The following is an 18,774-nucleotide window of genomic DNA, read 5'->3' on the forward strand; positions in this document are numbered from 1 at the left end:
ATGGATAATAAACAGTTTACCAGACCTCGGTACTTTACCATTATGTTCTCAAAGTACTCGACAGTTGATCGAGTACACATATTTTATAGTGCTATTCCACTCGAATCAGATGTTCTCGAAGCAATTCAAACAATTAAAAATGTAAGTGCAATAACTTACGGTTGTAAATCACACAATATATATAGAACATAAACAAGCTTGAAAGTAAATAATTAATAAAAATTATTCAAAAGCCATACATTTAGCTTTAAGCCATCACAACTATTTTAAGTTCATTTGCATACCAAAAACCCAAATGTATCGCATTTTAACCCCAGACCCACGATACAACAAAAGCAAAAACCCTCAGTCACACATAAAATAATATATTTCTAATAAGGATATTTTTACAAAAGAAAGGCTCCAAGGGTATTTTATGCAAGAAAAGAATCCAAAGAAAATCATACATGCGACCACACACAAAACAAAGCATTATATTATTCTAGTACTTGGATATGCCTACTTCAGTAGTATAAGTTTTGGGAGATGGGACAGAGACTTAAGAATCTCTGTTACTCATAGGCATCTGCAAGGTACTGTCTGATAATTAACATTTCCTTTGGGTACTGTACAATCTGTTCTCTACAGAACCGTTTTACATGTTATGCTGATTTACCTTTGAATGAAATAAAAGAGTATCAAAAGCAAATGTGATGACGTGTTCTGTTATGTGGCGATTTACTCGTTTAATGCTACAGAAGTGTATATGTGTGCTGATACTACACAAACTAATGATAGTGTTGACCTGAGCTTCATCGACGCCCCTCCCGGTTCCACAATAGTTAAAGATAGGCTAACATAGAGCCCACGCTGCTCTGTTCTGTCACAGAATCCCTCTCCGCAGATGTCTCGGTGTTAATTAAAATGTCTGCCTGAGAGCACGAGTGTCGCTGAGGGCTGATGCTTTGGCTGGGGTAGCAGGCCAGGCTGTGTTCAGCATGGGGCTTTGAAACAAGAGCCATGACAGCTGAAGGGGAAGCATGTGCGAGGCATGTTTGTTTCGCATTTACCCCACACAGATGTGTGGATTGTCCTTTCCCAGAACACCGGAACACTATAGTCACTTCACCCTCTCGGCAACCTCTTAAAGGCCAAAGTGAGAGTGTCAGGACTCACAATTCTGCACTGGCAGTACTCTTCATGGCTCTCAATGAGGATTGGTGGTTGAACTGTTGCTCTGGCAGATGGATTCGGTGCAGGACAGATCAACTTACTAGTTTTAGTCCTAATGAAAAGCACATTAACATTATCACTGGCTTTTTTAGCAGGTCCCTTGCTACGTTAAGTGATGAGATGCTCAGTCATGAGATGCAATGAAGACTTCAGCCAGAAAATTAATGAAGCATGGCTCAAACTTCAGGTAGCCCCTACATTTTACATATCATGTATCCAGGCCATGGGGCACGAGACTGAGCAGCAGTAAGCAGGTGATTTCTAATTAACTTTTGGCAACGAGGTTCTTTTACAAGGTTTAACATGATATTGCTTCCAGTGCGTTATATATTTGAGTTTTTGCTTAAAAGTAATGGAAGCCTAGTTTTTTTGTCATTCTAAAACAGAACTTGATTCCATGTTGTGACCCCCTTAAACCAGGTAAGTCACTGCTCTGGTATGATAATAAAAAAGTTGTGTGTGTGTATATATAAGTATCTCCAGGGATCTAGATAAGCTGCACAGTAGAATGAAGGAAAGGAAATGTGGTTCTCATTTACAAATTAGAAATGGCTTCTCCAAAGGGCAGAACGTATCAGATTCGTCTCCAGATTTCAAACAGCTTTGTTTTACCTGATCTAAATCTGACTGGAAAAGCAGAAAGCTTGTAGTACCGTGCAATAGTGCTTGCTTTATATTTCTGTCACCTCTGTGCATGGGAATGTCAGTGATTACATGCCAAAGCCCAGTATTGCTTCCACCCAATCAGAGCCTTGCTGGATGATGCCCAGATTGGCAAATTGATAGTTTCATTTGAGATGGTGCAATGAGGACTTCTGCCAAAAAATTAATGAAGCATGGCTCAAATTTCAGACAGCCCCAACACCGTACATATTATATAGCCAGGAGTAAGGCAGAGTAGCTAAGGCACCAATGCTCGCTGAAAAAAATGCAAGTGTGTCGTGATATTCAAAACAAAGAAAGAAAACGTTCTCAACCTATTTTTGCATCCTTCATTCTCTGTAGATTGTATTTCTTAGTTATGTTTGACAATCAATTTGACAGTCTGTATGACGGATCCAAGATTTGTATTGAGTATGCGGCTGTCAAATCTTCCCAAACGGCTTTAAAACGACTTTTTCTTCCAGAAAAAAATATAAATGTGGTTGCAAAGAAGAGAAAGATAGATTGCAGTGTGGATAGTGACTACCTCCTGTAATTAGACAGTGATTAACTATATTACATTGGGTTTGCGTTAGCAGATTGCACTTGTTTTTTTTTTTCCTTTTTTTCCTGAGACTACTGGTACTGGGGGGCACACAATTCATCAAAGCAAGTGGAAGCCTCCTTTGAGTGCCTAGTTACCTGTGGGACAGTTATGTCTGTCTTTTCTGGCCCTCTTAAGTCTACCATGCCTGATGCGCAACTCCTAACAGACTTTTGCTCAAGTGTTTGAAGTGTAGTACTTATCTCAAATTGTTGATAGACTTCTACAAGACCAATGGAATTAATATGAACAAACTAATCAATGTAGGTGTGATCAATGAGGGATTTTGTCAATGGGGAGTTAATATAAAAAGCAAGTTCAGTTTCCCCCGATTACTGCTGCATATATGTTTGGATAAAGCCTACAATAGGAAAATTTTTACTGTAAGAAACTCTATTGTCAGTCCTTTGGAACTGTCTAGGCAGAGATGGCATATTTGGAAAAGGAGTCTGTGACAGAACAAGAATTGAACAGGTTTTGATTATGCTGAGATGAAAACGAAGCCAGATGCGTTTAGATAAATTTATGTATGTTTACAAATGGGACACTAGTTGCGGATAAGTGCAGGGGTTTTTTTCTATTCATTTTTTCTTTTTCATTTAATTCTTGTATGCATTCAGATGTCAGGTTTCTGTCATCTTTCTTGTATTTCTTTCTTGTTTCAAAGCCAGAACATTCTCATTTTTATTATCTCTTGTCTCTCTAGACTTCAAATGGAAATAAATCTCCTGGTATCTCTATTACTTTTTCTTTTCTTTGTCAATCCATGCACTCCTTGTTCCCAGGTCATGCTTTTGTGGCTAACTGATGTTCACATTTGCTCCTCCTTCTTTTATTTGTTGAGGGACTTCGAGATAATGTCCTGAACTTGGGGGAGTCATGTAGCCCAAGAGATGGCTGCGCTGTGTTCTTTAGCTTTCATTCGCAGGGTCGCGATGCTGGAGGATTTCCGGTCGGGGTCCATGTTTAGATCGTACCCATTAATGCCAGTGCTCATGCCTGGACTCCCAAACAAGCTGCCCATGTGTGTGTGTCCCATGTGACCTCCAGGACTGGGCACACCCAAGAAGTCAGACACTCCGCTAGCAGCATGTGGATGAGGCGGCATGCAGGAAGTGATCGAGTCGCAGGGTACAACACAGCCGGGCACCGGAGACGCCGCACTGCTGCTGCCTATCCAAGAAGGGTTCTGAATCTGCAACAAAGACGAACGCAGAAGGATAAGGTATAGTGCATTTACATTCTCAGCAATCTCAGCATTAATAACATTAATGTAACTTATAGTCATGAGAGCATTTATCAAGTCTGACTCCTCTTGTTTTGAAATATTGCATTGGCGAAGGTGCAGAATCCTCAGTGGTACTCGACGTGGAGATTTATCAAGAGCTGTGAGGCATTCATCTGGTCCCATACTGAGCTGGAGCTGCTTGCCTAGTGTGGAGGAGGAATGCCTGTCTCTAGACGTTCCTTCAACACCCAGAGTAACCTCCTCTGCTGAGCGGAGGGAGCACAGAGTGAATTGATAGGGCTGTATTCTGCTCTGGGCCTGGGGAGGTGGGGGTCTGAGGGAGGGCTATGGAGGGAGATGAAAGCCCTCTCAGGGAGATGCCCCAGATGTGAGCAAAGCTGCATTCCACAGCTGCAGGCGCGCTCCCCAAAGAGCCACCCCTGCCTTCCGACCCGGCCACATATTCATAATAAATCCAGGAGATTCTTTGGCTCTCGGCCACGTTCTTGTTGTGACCTGACCTCGACAATGTGCTTCCTCAGGTCCCGGGAACGTGTCGTTCTCGGCCACAGCCCTGGTGTGACCTGACCTCGACATTGTGCTTCCTCAGGTCCCGCAATTATCAGTGGTTACACAGATCTGATTTCCTATTGTTTTTCATTTGAAATTCCCAAATGTTTATCAGCAATATTCCACATCCAAATTTTAATAAGTTAACTTAATTCAGTTGGGTAATGATGAATATTAAGAAAATAAGTTGGTTCCAGTAGCGGTTCTCGCATGTATATTCTTAGTAAAGTAATCTGTTGTTACTGTTGTAGTAAAGTGTGACCAGTGTAGTCTGATTCCTTAATGAATGACTCCGAATGATTTGATTCTATTTACTGCATCAAAAACAAAGCACAAGAAGTGAAGTATGATTCTTGAACAAATTACTTTTTTTAAGGCAATAAAACACTTACAGTTTACAACTATGTGTGCGACTTAAAACAGTGGAGCTACTGATTGTTCATATAATAATATGTAGTTGAAGATAAACATTTTGAATTTTGCTGACTCTAAAAAGACTGCAAAGTGTAAAAAAAACTGTAAGACAGTTTTCACACCTGTGTCACACCTTTTTTGAGATTTAAAAAAAAATTATTATAGTTTAAATTATTTGGCAATTGAATTACATTTTTTTTTCTTAAAAGTACTAAAAGAACCATGAATGAAACCCTTGTTTTTAAAAGACTAAAGATCTCGGACCAAATGATGACCAACCATCTAGTGTATGAATTATATATATTATTTTGTCATCCATCATCAGAGTCTGTTTTTACTGGTTAATTAAGTGCATCTTCCAGAGATTTTAAGCGCACTTTTCCTTTTTGGAATTTTCAGTGAGAACACACTATGGCACTATTTATATTAAAAAGCGGCATAGAATAGTGCATAAATACGCAAATTGAGATGCACCTCAAAAGAACTGTTAATGGAACCTTTTAGAATGGATTTTTTTTTTTTCAATTCTATAATTACCATTAATAATAATAATTAATATTCATTACTGGTATTTCCTTAACTCTCAGCTATTACTGAAGACAGTACTATACCTGAGCGTAGTTCTCAGGCCGAGTGAGAAGGGGCAATTCGTAGGCCGTGGAAAAATGTGTCCGGACCTGCTGCATCTGTCCGAAACGTTCTCTCTTCCGCCACTTGGCTCTGCGGTTTTGGAACCACACCTGCAAGCAAGACATCAATCCTTAATCATGAGGATATCGCATTAGTAAGTGATTAAATGACCTCATGTTAACTGGCCACTAGTGGTGTTACATCATATGCAGGAAATGTTGTCTTAGTGGAGATTTATAAACGGAGTGATTAACATCCATCATCAAACTTCCCATTATTACACCATATATATGCACTGATCACACCGTGTAACTCATTTAGTATCAAATGTCTAGATGCAATTTTTTTGGTGCCTAGAGAGTCTGTCACTTGAGTTGTAAGTCTAGAGCTCATGTAGGAAACCCCTCGGCTGTATTATTTTTCAGCATATTTTCCTGGAAACAGTTCGGTGAGACCTGGCCCTTGTTTGATGTTGTGGGAGCTGACAGACTGCGATGGCCTCCTCTGAGTTTCTTTTCTATCAGAGCCATCAGCAGCAGCAGGGGGCAGGGAGGCGAAAGCAGGAACCCACCGGGGCCAGAGGCCTCAGAGAACTGTTTCAGTCCCCCTGCTCCTCCACCACCATACGCTTGCTTTGATGGATTAGGAAGTTGCCGCTCTGCTTTTAGAAAGGAAAAGGTGAATCGAAAATAAATTCTATCATTTACTCATCCTCATGTCATTCTGGACCTGCATGACTTTTTTGTGCATAACACGAATATATTTTGATCATGCAATGAAAGTCAGTGGGCTCCTATGATGATTTGGACCTCATTGATGTCGAAAATGTGTCTGAAACTTTATTCAAAATATCTTCTTTTGTGTTCCATAGAAGAAAGAAAATCACACAGGTTTGAATGACTTGAGTGTGTAAATAGTGACAAATAGTGAACCATTATGTAGTGAACTATTATTAGGTGAACTATTTCTTTAAAAAATAGTCAGGATTTTATCTGACTGTGCACTCTCTTTCTTTTTTCCTCTTTGCTTTTCTATAGAAATATGCATTGTTTCCCTGAATAGATGGTTGTTATTTGGAGACCTGAGAATTAGAGAACAAATTACACATAAAGTGATTTCTCATGGGTCGCAGTCTGAAGAGCTGCCAAAATTCCATTCTTTTAATCCCGGCTCTTCTCTGTTTAGAACTATCTGTTTATTGATTTGTGTAGTGGAAAGTTTTTTTTTTTTTTTTTTTTCTTTTTTCTTTCGTGTTGCTGTAAAAAAAAAAAAAAAAGCTGTGGCTATCATTATTGTTATGTGTAGTTAAAATAGTTAACTTTCTGTGCTGTCCTAAAGTAGACGAGGAAAGGCTACACTTTAAAGTTCCAAAAAGATTTGACAGTGTTCATCGTCCCTGGAACAGAGCCATCATAGTTCTTTGGTTGTTTCCCATCATTCTTTAGTTATAGTCAAAGTTGTTTGCATGTATGTAGGTCATAAGCAACCCTCACCACATGAAGGAGCTTCAGGCCAGGTTCTCTCACCTACCCTTGAGAGCAGGGAGGGACACATTCTTTCCTGAGTGGGACATTAATGAAAGAAAAACAGTGTAAATCCAGGGCTTCTAAGTAAAGCGCACATTTGGGGTCGTTGGAGGGATTATATGCAAATGTAGGGTAAGGTTGGGGGTTGGGATGGGTCACATAAAGGTTCTGGTTTTCCAGACAGAGGTTCAGGTAGCGTCTTGAGCTAGAATCAGACTCTGGACATGGCTAATATGAAAGCCCATTTTTCCTTTATGATCTTTTGTGATGGCCAACTTCAGCCACTTTTGCTCTGTATTCTCTATTTACATTTAATAGTCAATGCGCGGAGTTTAATATCTTTTCTTCCTGGTGTCACTGTTCTTTTACCAACTTTAAAAAATAAAATGTTGGTCTTAACCTGAATCTCATCCCTCATTTTGGACCACAACTGGACTAAAATTAGTAGTGGTGGTCTAGCCTCACTGTTAAAGGTTATTTAAAACACAGAATTGTGTTTGGTAATGGATATGTGGAGGGTTCATACCTGTACTCGAGCTTCTGTCAGGTCAGTCCTCAGTGCGAGTTGTTCCCGGGCGTAGACGTCGGGATAGTGTGTTTTCTGAAAGACTTTCTCCAGCTCCTCTAACTGATAGCTTGTGAAGGTGGTACGGTTGCGTCTTTTCTTGCCCTTGTTGCTCTCTCCTTCGGCCTTGTCTAACGGAGAAGCCAGCTCTGAGTTTGGCTGCTGAGGGCTTTTCACTCCTGACTCCTTTACACTGAGGTAGCTGCCATCCATCCCTGCAGGATCACTGTTTTGGGGTAACTCAGAATCTGTTAGCCCTGTGCTGTCTTTACCTGTAGACAGAAAAAGAGACAGAGAAGGGTTATTAATTATGAAAGCGGTGTAAGGGAAGCAATTCTGCAGGACCAAAACATTTTATTTTTGGAATGTAGAATGACAGCTGGCTCAATGATGTCTTAATATGTAATAAATTTTTTTAAATTTAATGAAATTATTAGCATCTCTTCTTCCATATTCATTGTGTTCTTCAGCAAAATCTCTCCAGGGTGCTGTTACGTAGGATAAACGTTTTGAAAACGAACACTTTGCAATAACTTAAATTAGTACTAAGTAATTAAGCCAAAAAAAATGTTTTATTATATTATATTATATTATATTATATTATATTTATTATAATAATACACACATTTCTATGTATGTTAAGTCAAGTTATATTAACATACTGTATATATATATATATATTTTACTATTAAAACATTAAATACTAATTAAATATTAATAATTCAAATCTGGTGTGATTCCAGTTTTTAATCTATTTTCACAGTGACATTTAGGAATAAAAATATATAGGTTATACTTTACAATAAAATGTGGGTGTCATGAACTAACAATGTACAATTTTTTACTGCGTTTTTAATGTATGCTGTTGTTAATCTTAAAGCCATGTTTGTTCATAATTTAATTATAATATATGTATTATTGAGCAATGTAAAAATTAACCTAGATTGATATTGTTCATTATTCCTGCAATGCATGTTAAGAAATTAAACACACCTATTGTATTTTATCTAAGAATTGCCTATATAGTATTGGGCAAGACAATGTAGTGTTGTCCTTCATAGTTCTTCAATCACAATATCTGAATTATTCCATAATTGGGTCTGGAATGAGAGAGTCTTTAAGACCCATGGCTTGATGTCAGACTCGCAGCGGTAATGGCTGCCAGTCTCAGCTCATAAATCAGCTCATAAATCATTCTAATATACAGATTTGGTATTGTGTCAAGAAGCATTTTTTATTATTATTATCAATATTCAAAACAGTTGTGCTGCTTAATATTTTGTGGAATCAGTGATGCATTTTTCATAACTCTTTGAATAGGAAGTTCAAAAGAACAGAATTTGTTTGAAACAGAAATTGTTTGTAAAATTATAAGTGTCTTTACTGTCATTATAAATATATTTGAAACAATTTGTGTCACTGAAGAGTAAAAGTATTCATTCCAAACTTTTAAACGTTAGTGTAGGTTGCATTAAATATGATGTATGTTATGTAATAAAAATTAAATAAAACTTTGCTTCTCTTTACTTAATCCGCAGTCTATCTTATTTGAACAATGCCTGAAACTTGGTATTATGAGCACTTTCTGTGTCTGTTTGCCTCTTTAAGATGAATCATTTGATGTATTCCTCAAATTGTAAGTAGCTTTGGATGAATAAATGTAAATATGTTTTTGCAAGCTTTGGCACAGTGTGGGATTTTATTTCTCCAGGTTTTTTTTCTATTTGTAATTCCATTTTCCATGTGGACATATAATGTTTTTTTGTGTGTTTTCCATTTAGTTATTTGTGTGTCAACTTTTATAACACTGATTCCAAGACTGCACATCCATTTTTCTGCTACTTTACAGAGTGAGGGATGTGTGAAGTCATTTGCTTTCCCAGTGCAATGAGGTAAAACAGACATGGCATCTAATCTGATTGGATTTCTAATGTCAATACCGCACTAAAAGTATTATAACAGCAGTGTCGTACCAACGTGGAGGGCTTTGTCACCTCAGAAGTTGCCAGTTGTTCAGCTCTAGGTTAGGAGACGGGTGAGGTTCCGGAAAAAGACTAATTGGCTTTTTAACCTGAGTAGATTCACACCTGTATGCGCAGCAAGAATGGGGCTTGTAAACCCATTTTACAGCATCTCCTTTTACCTCTGACTCCAGAGTAAAATATCTTAAAATAGGTCACCATTTGATATATCCTATAAATCATGAGAAAAGGGCACCACTATATATTTTCATAAAATATGCATGAATGGCTCACACAGTGGTTCCAGACCCACTCGCACTAAAAAGTTCCCGGCTTTGTAGGATGTCGGTGCTCGACCTTATGAGTTAGCAAGGGTCAGATCTTTACAAGGGGCAGTCATTTAGTACCAGCTGAAAACGGGGGAACACATCAAAGTGTAATTTAACTAGCTGTAAAGCGGCAGGGCATCCTCTATGCTTTTTTGCAGAATCTGATTGTTAGGGTCAGCAGCAGGCAAATAAAAGAAACACTATAAATTAGGCTACCTGGGGTCTCTGTGAAGGGTTAATGGTGAAATGCGCCAAAGCTCCTGAAAATGTTTAAAAAATTAAAACACATAAATAAGACATTGTCGGGCTGGGTTTCATCTCTATTATGACTGAAAGCAAATGGCAAAGGAAATTGAGGAAGACTGTTTGCTCATCTAAGCTTTTGTTTTTATCTGTAATTAAGTTTGTTTTCGGTGCTTAAAATATGGATTGAATTGTAATAGGCAGCTTGGTGCTCTGAAGCAAGGCCAGCAGTCTTCCGCTATCTAATTATTTCAGGCTCTTACAGACGGACACGGCATGGAGAGATTGATAGGTTGTGCTATGAAGAGTGGCTCCGGCTGGTGGTATATGGAAACGGTGAACCATTTTTTTTTTTATTGGTGATTGTGAGTGTGACACCACAAGATATTAGTATAGATGGAGCCTCATTAGTAAACGTCTGCACACGCAGCCATTTGCAAAACCAGAGCAAATCACATAGTCAAAGGCAGATGTGACAACAGCAGCTCGATTCTAAACATAGAGCGACCAAACCACAGGGACGTCTCCTCCTTTGACTTGCTTTACATTTTAGAGTCACCTCTTGTTCTTGTGTTAGATTCGGACTTCAGAGTGAACTGTATGACTCTATTCAAAATGACACACAAAACGGCAGTTGTTTTAGAGGGAGAGTTGCGTCTCAGCTGGTGCGTACTGAAAAAACGCTCGGTAGTGAGAATCTGATAGGTATCCGCAGAGAAGTCCAAACACACCGCTAGTCCTAAAGGACGATTTATCCCAGCAGGCTGCAGCAAAGAGCACATGCTGGGCAAGAAAACACAGCATTTCCTTTAAGCTGCTTCTCGCGATAAATCACAGCTCGCTCAGCTCGTCCGGCTGAGTGCCGAGACAAAAAGTATTTGAACTCAAGACTACTAAAACCCGAGGATGAGTTTATCAACTGCAGTTTGAATACATACGCACCGTCAAAAAGAAATCACAGGGTGTCTTTTTGCTGGTTTTACTAACACCACTTGGTTAGGTTGCTGCCTTTCCAACAATTATGATTACAGAGAGATCAGATTTGGTGGTTTTCTGAAAAATATAGGGAGTTAAAGTACTCTGTGTAAGTGCAGTAGTTTGGTGATTTCGGCTGTGGCTGTAAGACGTTGACTTGGAACGTCATTAGGTACAAATATATCACAGTTTTCAGTGAGCATTTTTATTTTTTTTTTGTTGCAAGGGTTTCAGAATTAAATCACTTTAAACATGTTGCAACAGCTTGCCTTGTGCTCTCTCTTTTTATTTTTTATTGTGCTATTTTGTACCGTTTTGTTTGTTTAGCAGTTGACATTGCATTTCCCAAATCATCAGTAAAGTCTGGAATCTCCTGGATGGCATTAGAAACCACATTGGAGCATTGTTGTAGTTAACAACCACTATGGAATGCTGTAAAAAAAAAATGAATGTCGTTTAAGATAATGTCAAGAAAAAAAAAACATACAGAAAAGAGCCAAAAGGTAATGTAGCATAAAGACATATTATAGTTTTAGTATCTTCAGAAACAGTTTAGCTCCCCTCCCACCCCCCCCATGTAATTTACTCGTACATGATTTTAAACTCATGACTTACTGACTAACTTTTGTGGAAAAAAAATAATAATATGAATATGTTCATGCAATTAAAGTCAGCGGAGTCTAGTGTTAATTGTAGCACAATGTGTACAACATGAGTGTAAGTGACAGAATTTTCTTATTTTTGTGAACTATCCCTATAAAAATAGTAATAATAAAGAATGTCTACATTTTATGTCATAAATAAGTTCCAAATCAATAGTTGAGAATTAAAGCAACAAATTTCCAAACAAGGGTTTGCTTAAAAAATGTGCTCAAAAAAATTCGCCTCAAATGCTCAGCCGTTCACTAGTAGTTGAGGACCCATTAGAAGGAATCTACTGGGGTTTGATTATGCTGTTTAAATAGAGGCCTTGTCTTTGAAGCATACTGCTGGCGTGCCGCGTTTAGGCAAGCAGACTGAAGCTAATGTAAACTGTAAAGCCAAATTTTGAGCTAACTGGTAAAATGATCCCAAGTCCTTGTCACCTCTCCTTAGATCAACAGGCTATGGGAATGGCCTTTTTTCCTCAGGTTGTGCAGTACCTCTGTGACTTTATTCTCCCTTTATGCTTGCTCTTTGCTGAAACAGACTGCAGCTCCAAAACTAGGCTGATGGCCTTATCTCCTATGAGATGTGAAATTTGTGCTATGACTCTGATACCTTGTAGTGATATTTGGAAGTTTACATGGTGATATTTTGTTCATAGTTATGTTGTCATTAATTTTGTACTGTTCAAGTACTATAGACATTGTAAGTTATTACTTAAGTAAATTCATATAATACATGGTAATAATTCACACGCGTGTCATTAATTAAATATAAATTAACCAGTAACTGATATTCTTTAGAAATTACAGTACAACAAATCACTATTATACTATTATATATTTAGCATATGTCAAAATATACAGTATGTAAAATCTTTTTTCGTTTTTTTTTTTTTTTTCCCCATTTCATGTTCATTTGTATGATTTCCTTTTATTTATTTGTATGACAAATAGGACTGAAAAAAGTGAATGCTCAAAATAATTCTGTTAATTTTTATAACATTTTTAATCATTTTTTTTATCCCTACCTTCGGTATTTAATTGGGTTTCACAAAAGGGAAAAAAAGATCTTGCTGTTTTGTATATGCTCGTTATAGAAATGCAGCTGAGCTACTTCCTTTGATATAGTTATTCATCATATTGGCCAAACGCTCATAAAAATCATAGTTTGCTAGATTTACTGAGAGTGCTTAAAAAAGGTTTGCAAGCAATTAGAATGTAAACAGTCGTACACAAACTAGGAATATAAAAAGTCATAATTCTTGAAATTTTATGTAATTACGAACTATTATTTTATGCAAAAGTTTTCTCAAACACTGATTGGATCAAAGACCTTCAATTTTGCCATTCCCTTACCTAATATAATATTTTGTGTCTTGCTGTTGCTCTCAGCAGAGCCAAACTATGAGTAAGCTTGAGCCTCACTGATTCACACAAACACCAAAATCCAAAATAATACTGGAAAAAGAAGCAATAACGAAGCCAAACACAAGTTGTGATGTTGCCTGTTGTACAAGACTGTCAATCAAGCCATCATCATTCCCTAACCGATTAACTGCCAAACCATTGTACTGTAAATATTTTAGCCCATAATATCGACTATCAATTGCCTATAATACTGAATTGCTTATGTACTTTGTTCATCATGATATGATCTACGGTGGATACTTGTGCTGTGAGTACATGCTTAATTGATGCCTAGTGTTAATATTAATGCAAGTTTATGTGATTTCTTCCATCAATATCTCGAGCCAAATGCAAATGCTTTGATGGTGACGCATGTGTATTTGTCCAAGGCATTTGTTTTACAAGGTTGTATGAAGTCGTCATCCTTTGACATTCCATGGACTCCCTTTGCTTTTGGGCTTAGTCTACATTAACAGGAACCTTGTCTATGTGCATTTGACCTATATGAGTGATCTTTTTTTGTAAGGACAATGCTAGTGTTCGTGTTAGTAAATGGTGGATAATGCTGTGGTAAAATTGGGCTTTCACTGAAGGGGTGATGAAGAGCTCCCTTTTAAGAGTGTCGTTTTCTTTTGGTATTGGTGCTGACCACAAAGAAGGAATTAGTCAAAAGCTTGTTTTGAAAACCACATACCCTCTTCGACAAAATAATCATGCCCAGGGGAAATGTGACTTTGTCTAGTCTGTGACTGTGGCTCCTTTTAAAAAACAGAATTAAGTAAGCCACGCTCGATGCTGGTAAGTATCATGGTTTAAACAGAGCCATTTATTTATTTATTCACTAACTTCTTGTCTTTCCTCTTTAGGCATCACACCTCATAAAACCACTCCACTACAAAAAAATCACTAATTTTGGCCTAACAAATTTCTCTGACAGGACATTTTGTATGTTGCACTTTTTGAGTTGCTGTAATGATGTCTCTTCAGAGCAAAATGAGTCATTACCTTTAAACAAGTTCTTGTAAATAAAATGCAGGTCTGAATATTATATTATGATTTACTATTTGACAATCCTAATGGTCTTTCAAATTAGACACATTTTTGTAATTTCATTGTCCTAATGAAAAGATAGTTATCTGTATCGGCCAGCCTCATTATTATTCTTTTTTTATTCTTTTGATTATTATTCTTTGTGCTTCAAAGTTGCTTTTTCCTAATTATATGATCAACATCTTGTATTAAATGGGTTTTGTTTGTGGCAGCGTTCAGCAGTTACACATGTCCATTGCAAACATATTAATATCATAAATATTGCACACAAACATCATAAACTCGTTCATCTGTTTTGAAATGGACGGAACATGTTTTCAATTTAAGTCAGTTACTCAGTGTTCAGTAACCTCTAGATCCCTACATTATCCCTTATTAAAAATAAACTAATCCTTTGAGCTGAGTTTCTTTTGCAACCAAAGACATGGATTCTGCAGCAACCATTTAATAATAGTCATGAATAGAGCAGGATATCGTTAAAAACATCAGCACTTGTAACTGATTTCAGTAAGTACCTGCTCAGCATGGACATCCATTTTTTTATTCTATTACTTTTTTCTTTTTTTATGCATGATGAGCTGCTGAAGGTAAATCCATCTCTTTATGACTGACACTTTCTTCATATTACAGGCAGTAATATTATACCTTGTGAGCAGATCAATTACTTGCAATTGACAAAGTAACTACTTACTTTGTAATTACTTCCAATCACAAAGTAACAATTTATAATTTTCATTTATGAACAAACAATGCATAAAAGGTCCTTGGTAATGTACATGAATATATTTTTAAAAAGTCATAACATTTAGGTTCATATAAGTTTTAAATATCGGTTCACAGGCCTTTATGAATCTAAATCAACAGCTGGTCTGTAAGGCGTTACATCATGTATATTAATAATGACGTTTAAGTTATTGTAAAGGGTTTCCTATTAAAACAGGTTCACTTAAAATTAAACGAGCTAATTTTGCCATTGGCTTGTAAGGTTCTGTTAATCAACTCACATGGTCTTTTTTCTGTCAGAGAGGTTTTGATTAGTTTGGGAAATAGGACTTTTATTTGACAACATCTGCACAACAGACATTATTAAATCTAATGTCTGTCGATATCTCGTTGCGTCATCCGTTTATTATGCAGCGCGTTGCCGAAAGCTGCAGCTGTAAACGAATGATGGCTTTTGTGTTTGGTCGTTATGAAAATGTGAATGCGATCACAATTATTTAATTAGTAGGCCTATATCTCCAAAAGTGTTACTATTAATGCCGTTGTTATTGTGTTGCTGTTTTTTGTTTTTAATTTAAAAAAAAAAAAAATTTTCACTTTTCTTTGTTATTTCACTAATATGCCTCACAATAATCTCGTCATGTTCTTAAGGTCTTTTTTACAATGCTGTTCCTCAAGTCTTTTTGACAACTAAGGCTATAAGGTGACCCCGTAGGCTATTGCACTTTCCACTCATATCATATAGAATTGTCGCATGTCTATAACAGATTGAGATATAGCGTGGTTAGGATATTCTTTTTGCCCTTTTTAATTGCAGTCAGTGTTATGTGTTTTTCTGGTATCTTGAATTATAAGGAAATACCAAGAGACTGTGTAGCCGTGTCAGAAAATTTTTTTTTTCTTCTTCTTGAAAGGTCAATCGTGTTTTTTTACTTTATTCAATGCTTTGTTTATAATGTGTTAGCCTATATGTATTTGTAATTGTATGTCGGTATGAGCCATTTTCCAAAACACTTTTTTTTTTTTTTTTTCCCTGACATTTTCGCCGAAAGTTTTTTTTTTTTTTGGTAATATATTCTACTTTTGAATGAGCCAAAAATAATGCAGTCTTACAAATGGCTTTAGTGATTATAAAACAGTTTTTCTATTATTTTAAGCACCAGACAGCTCAGCTTTAATATATGGTCGCACAGCACACCTGACGTTTTAAAGTCGATAAAATTCGTTGAATCTTAAACACATTAGTGTCAGCTTAAAATATGTGCATTGTTAAAAATGCATTAACTAAAACAAACATTTGCAGAAGACTTTTTATGGACACATTGAAACATTTTCCCAACCTCATTATGGGCTACCGCTACCAGCTCTTTGGCTTCCGTGTCCCTCCTATTTCCCTCCTATTTTAGACTTTATTTATTTATTTTATAATAAGGTCATTCGTATCGTATTATTATTATTATTACTACTACTGTTAATAAATAGCATGAGATAGTGATGGATGTCAAAGGACGGGAATCCTGAGAAAAGTTATCGTGTACCTAATGCTGAACTTATTTAGTTTCCTAGCTTCCTTTACAAGCCCTCAGGGCCGTTTCCATCCACGAACACTAGGCTTCATCCACAGATTGCTAGAAGGTGTTGAAATAAATAAATAAGTGGGTTACTTTTTTAAATATACAATTATAGAAGGTGAAATTACTCTACAGAGTTTATTACTAAATGTACAACTTGGTTGTACCACCTTATTGGTTAAAATAGCTCTTTTGATTTTGTGTGCTAGTTCAGTTTTCAGTGCAAAGCTTCCGATTTTCACAATAATGTTGAACAATTAACATATATGGAATTTTGAAAAATTGTATTGCATATAGCTAATTCCAAAGCACACCACTCAATTTTCTTAGTGCAGGAGTAGCTACGCGCTTGCATATCTGTTAGAATTGTGCAAAAATGTTCTCTTAGTCTTGGCTTTGCTAGCCTTGATGGGTTTTCATATGATCCGAGCCTGCTATCATACAAGCGAGAGAACATTTCAAAACACTCAATGTGTCGTCGACAACTTGTAAAAGCGTATAAAATTAGTTGCGTTTGCCTTCCGAAACGTGTTAATTCAATTGTCTGATTCAGATCCAGTATTAAGGATTGTAATTCAGATTATCGCATTAAATATAATTTAATTCGGTCTTCAAAGGTAAAATGTAATTTAGGAGGTTATGCCTCTTCCTAATTGTGTTACTGTGATAGCTGAGCCAGTTATATTGGTAGTAAGTTGTGAAGTCCACTGCATTTGCTTTGTAAATATTAGCCTACAGATGGACTTTACTCTAATGTGATTATTAATACGAATAACTGCCTCTCAAGTATAATAACCTGGTCTAATTGTAGCTTTTTACTGGAGGCCTTTGCAGATTATCCTGTCTTAACAGAGTCATAAAAACATTAATGTCAATGCAGTTGAATGCTACGCTTCTAGAACCTGCTTGTACTCTCGCTCTGCATTTATTTGCCGTAAAAACGAGAAGGAAGAACACATCTCGAGTTGCTTCTCTCTGCGTACCAAGACTGTTTTACAAATGCCTTGTTTTAAACTCACCATAACACGCGATGAGCCCTCCGTTGTGTCCGCTTTCCTGCTGGAGTTTGCTGCTGTCTGGGGGAGTTTTGCAGGAGGACCTCTGCATGAAGAGGTGGTATTTGTTAAAGGTGCCTTCCCCAGCAGTGGCATCCAATGACTGGCATTCCTGCTGGAACGGGCTCCCAGATTTTTCCCCGAACGCCTGACCTTTGTTGGTCAGGAAAGCGGGGCTGTATTTGGTGTCACTCGCCTGGAATGCCCTGAAAGGGTTCGCCTGGTGATCCCTACCTTGCGGTGCAGATGGGCTATAATATGAATCCATGGATGTCATTTCGCAGTATGAAACGCACGTCTCGGCGTTCATTCCTAAAAAAAAAAAGTTTCGGGAGGAAAACGACGTCCAAGCGTTTTTTTTCCCCTTTCTTTCTTTCCTTTTTGGAGAGCAAAGCGAACAGATACTCACACTCTCTCCCTCTTCCTCATACAAACGAATACACACACACACACACACATACACTCACTCACACGCATGCATTGACTTGTGCAACAGCTGGCTTTGGTTATAAAATGATTCAGATGTTTTCCAGAAACGGATAGCTAACCAAAAGCTAAAAAGCCCCCTTAAGGTTAGAGGAGTAACGAAAAATGCGTCTTCTGAAGATGCAGCCCAGATCTCCTCGGTATAGACCACTAAACGCACGTCAAGACCTCTCCTCGGTTATTATGTAGATGAAATGAATGGGTGAGGTCAGACCTTTGCTAAGAAGAAAAAAGGTTTTGTTGGAAATGTTTTGTTTCATTAGGACTTAACACATGACATTAATGTCATTAGGATATGAAATATAGCAGTGTTTCCCAACCGGGGTGCCGCGGCACCCTGGGGTGCCGTCTGTCGAGAGCAGGGGTGCCGTGTAAAAAAATCCTTTTTTAATATTTTTAAATTGCTAAAATGTTCAAAAGAACATCTATTATATAATATCCATTTCTGATGTCGCCAATAGTTAGAGATGCACCGAAATTTCGGCTGCCGAAAATTAGTTCACCGCTCAGGTTTCACTTTCACGTGGTGTGACGCTCTGCGTATTATCCCGCTCTATTCGTGTTCGCTCCGCTCAATCGCTCCACTCGTATACCGTTCATGCGAATCGGAACAGCAAAATCCACTCAAAAATTGAGCCGACAGGAAACATCGATGTAGTACAGTATTGTTTCTGTCTGCAATAGCCGAGAGCAGGGGTGCCGTGCAAAAGATCATTTTTTAATATTTTTTTAATTGCTAAAATGTTCAAAAGAACATCTATTGTATAATATCCATTTCTGATGTCGCCAATAGCTAGAGATGCACCGAAATTTCGGCTGCCGAAAATTAGTTCACCGCTCAGGTTTCACTTTCACGTGGAATGACGCTCTGCGTATTATCCCGCTCTATGCGTGTGCGCTCTGCTCAGTCGCTCCACTCGTATACCGTTCATGCGA

The 18,774-nt window shown here is 37.5% G+C and overlaps 1 protein-coding gene across 1 annotated transcript; it reads right to left on the minus strand.

Annotated features, from left to right (window-relative positions):
• Window positions 1–2,117: 2,117 nt before the first annotated feature.
• On the minus strand, window positions 2,118–17,886 carry LOC107688160 (homeobox protein aristaless-like 4). Its single transcript, XM_016485742.1, has 4 exons — window positions 17,317–17,886; window positions 7,353–7,663; window positions 5,282–5,410; window positions 2,118–3,653 (listed from the first exon to the last, which is right to left on the minus strand). The coding sequence occupies exons 1-4, from the start codon at window positions 17,660–17,662 to the stop codon at window positions 3,336–3,338; spliced, it is 1,104 nt and encodes a 367-aa protein (XP_016341228.1). The 5' UTR covers window positions 17,663–17,886; the 3' UTR covers window positions 2,118–3,335.
• Between the last annotated feature and the right edge of the window lie 888 nt (window positions 17,887–18,774).

The sequence above is a fragment of the Sinocyclocheilus anshuiensis genome, unplaced genomic scaffold (assembly GCF_001515605.1).
Source record: "Sinocyclocheilus anshuiensis isolate Anshui unplaced genomic scaffold, SAMN03320099.WGS_v1.1 scaffold529, whole genome shotgun sequence".
NCBI classification, from domain to species: Eukaryota; Metazoa; Chordata; class Actinopteri; order Cypriniformes; family Cyprinidae; genus Sinocyclocheilus; species Sinocyclocheilus anshuiensis.

Excerpts from the sequence above, each read along its gene's own strand:
- LOC107688160 (XM_016485742.1), bottom strand. The coding sequence starts at position 17,662 with ATGAACGCCGAGACGTGCGTTTCATACTGCGAAATGACATCCATGGAT. Across the intron at positions 7,664-17,316 it reads AGGGCTCATCGCGTGTTATG|GTAAAGACAGCACAGGGCTA; the intron begins GTGAGTTTAAAA and ends TTCTGTCTACAG. Across the intron at positions 5,411-7,352 it reads TGACAGAAGCTCGAGTACAG|GTGTGGTTCCAAAACCGCAG; the intron begins GTATGAACCCTC and ends TCTTGCTTGCAG.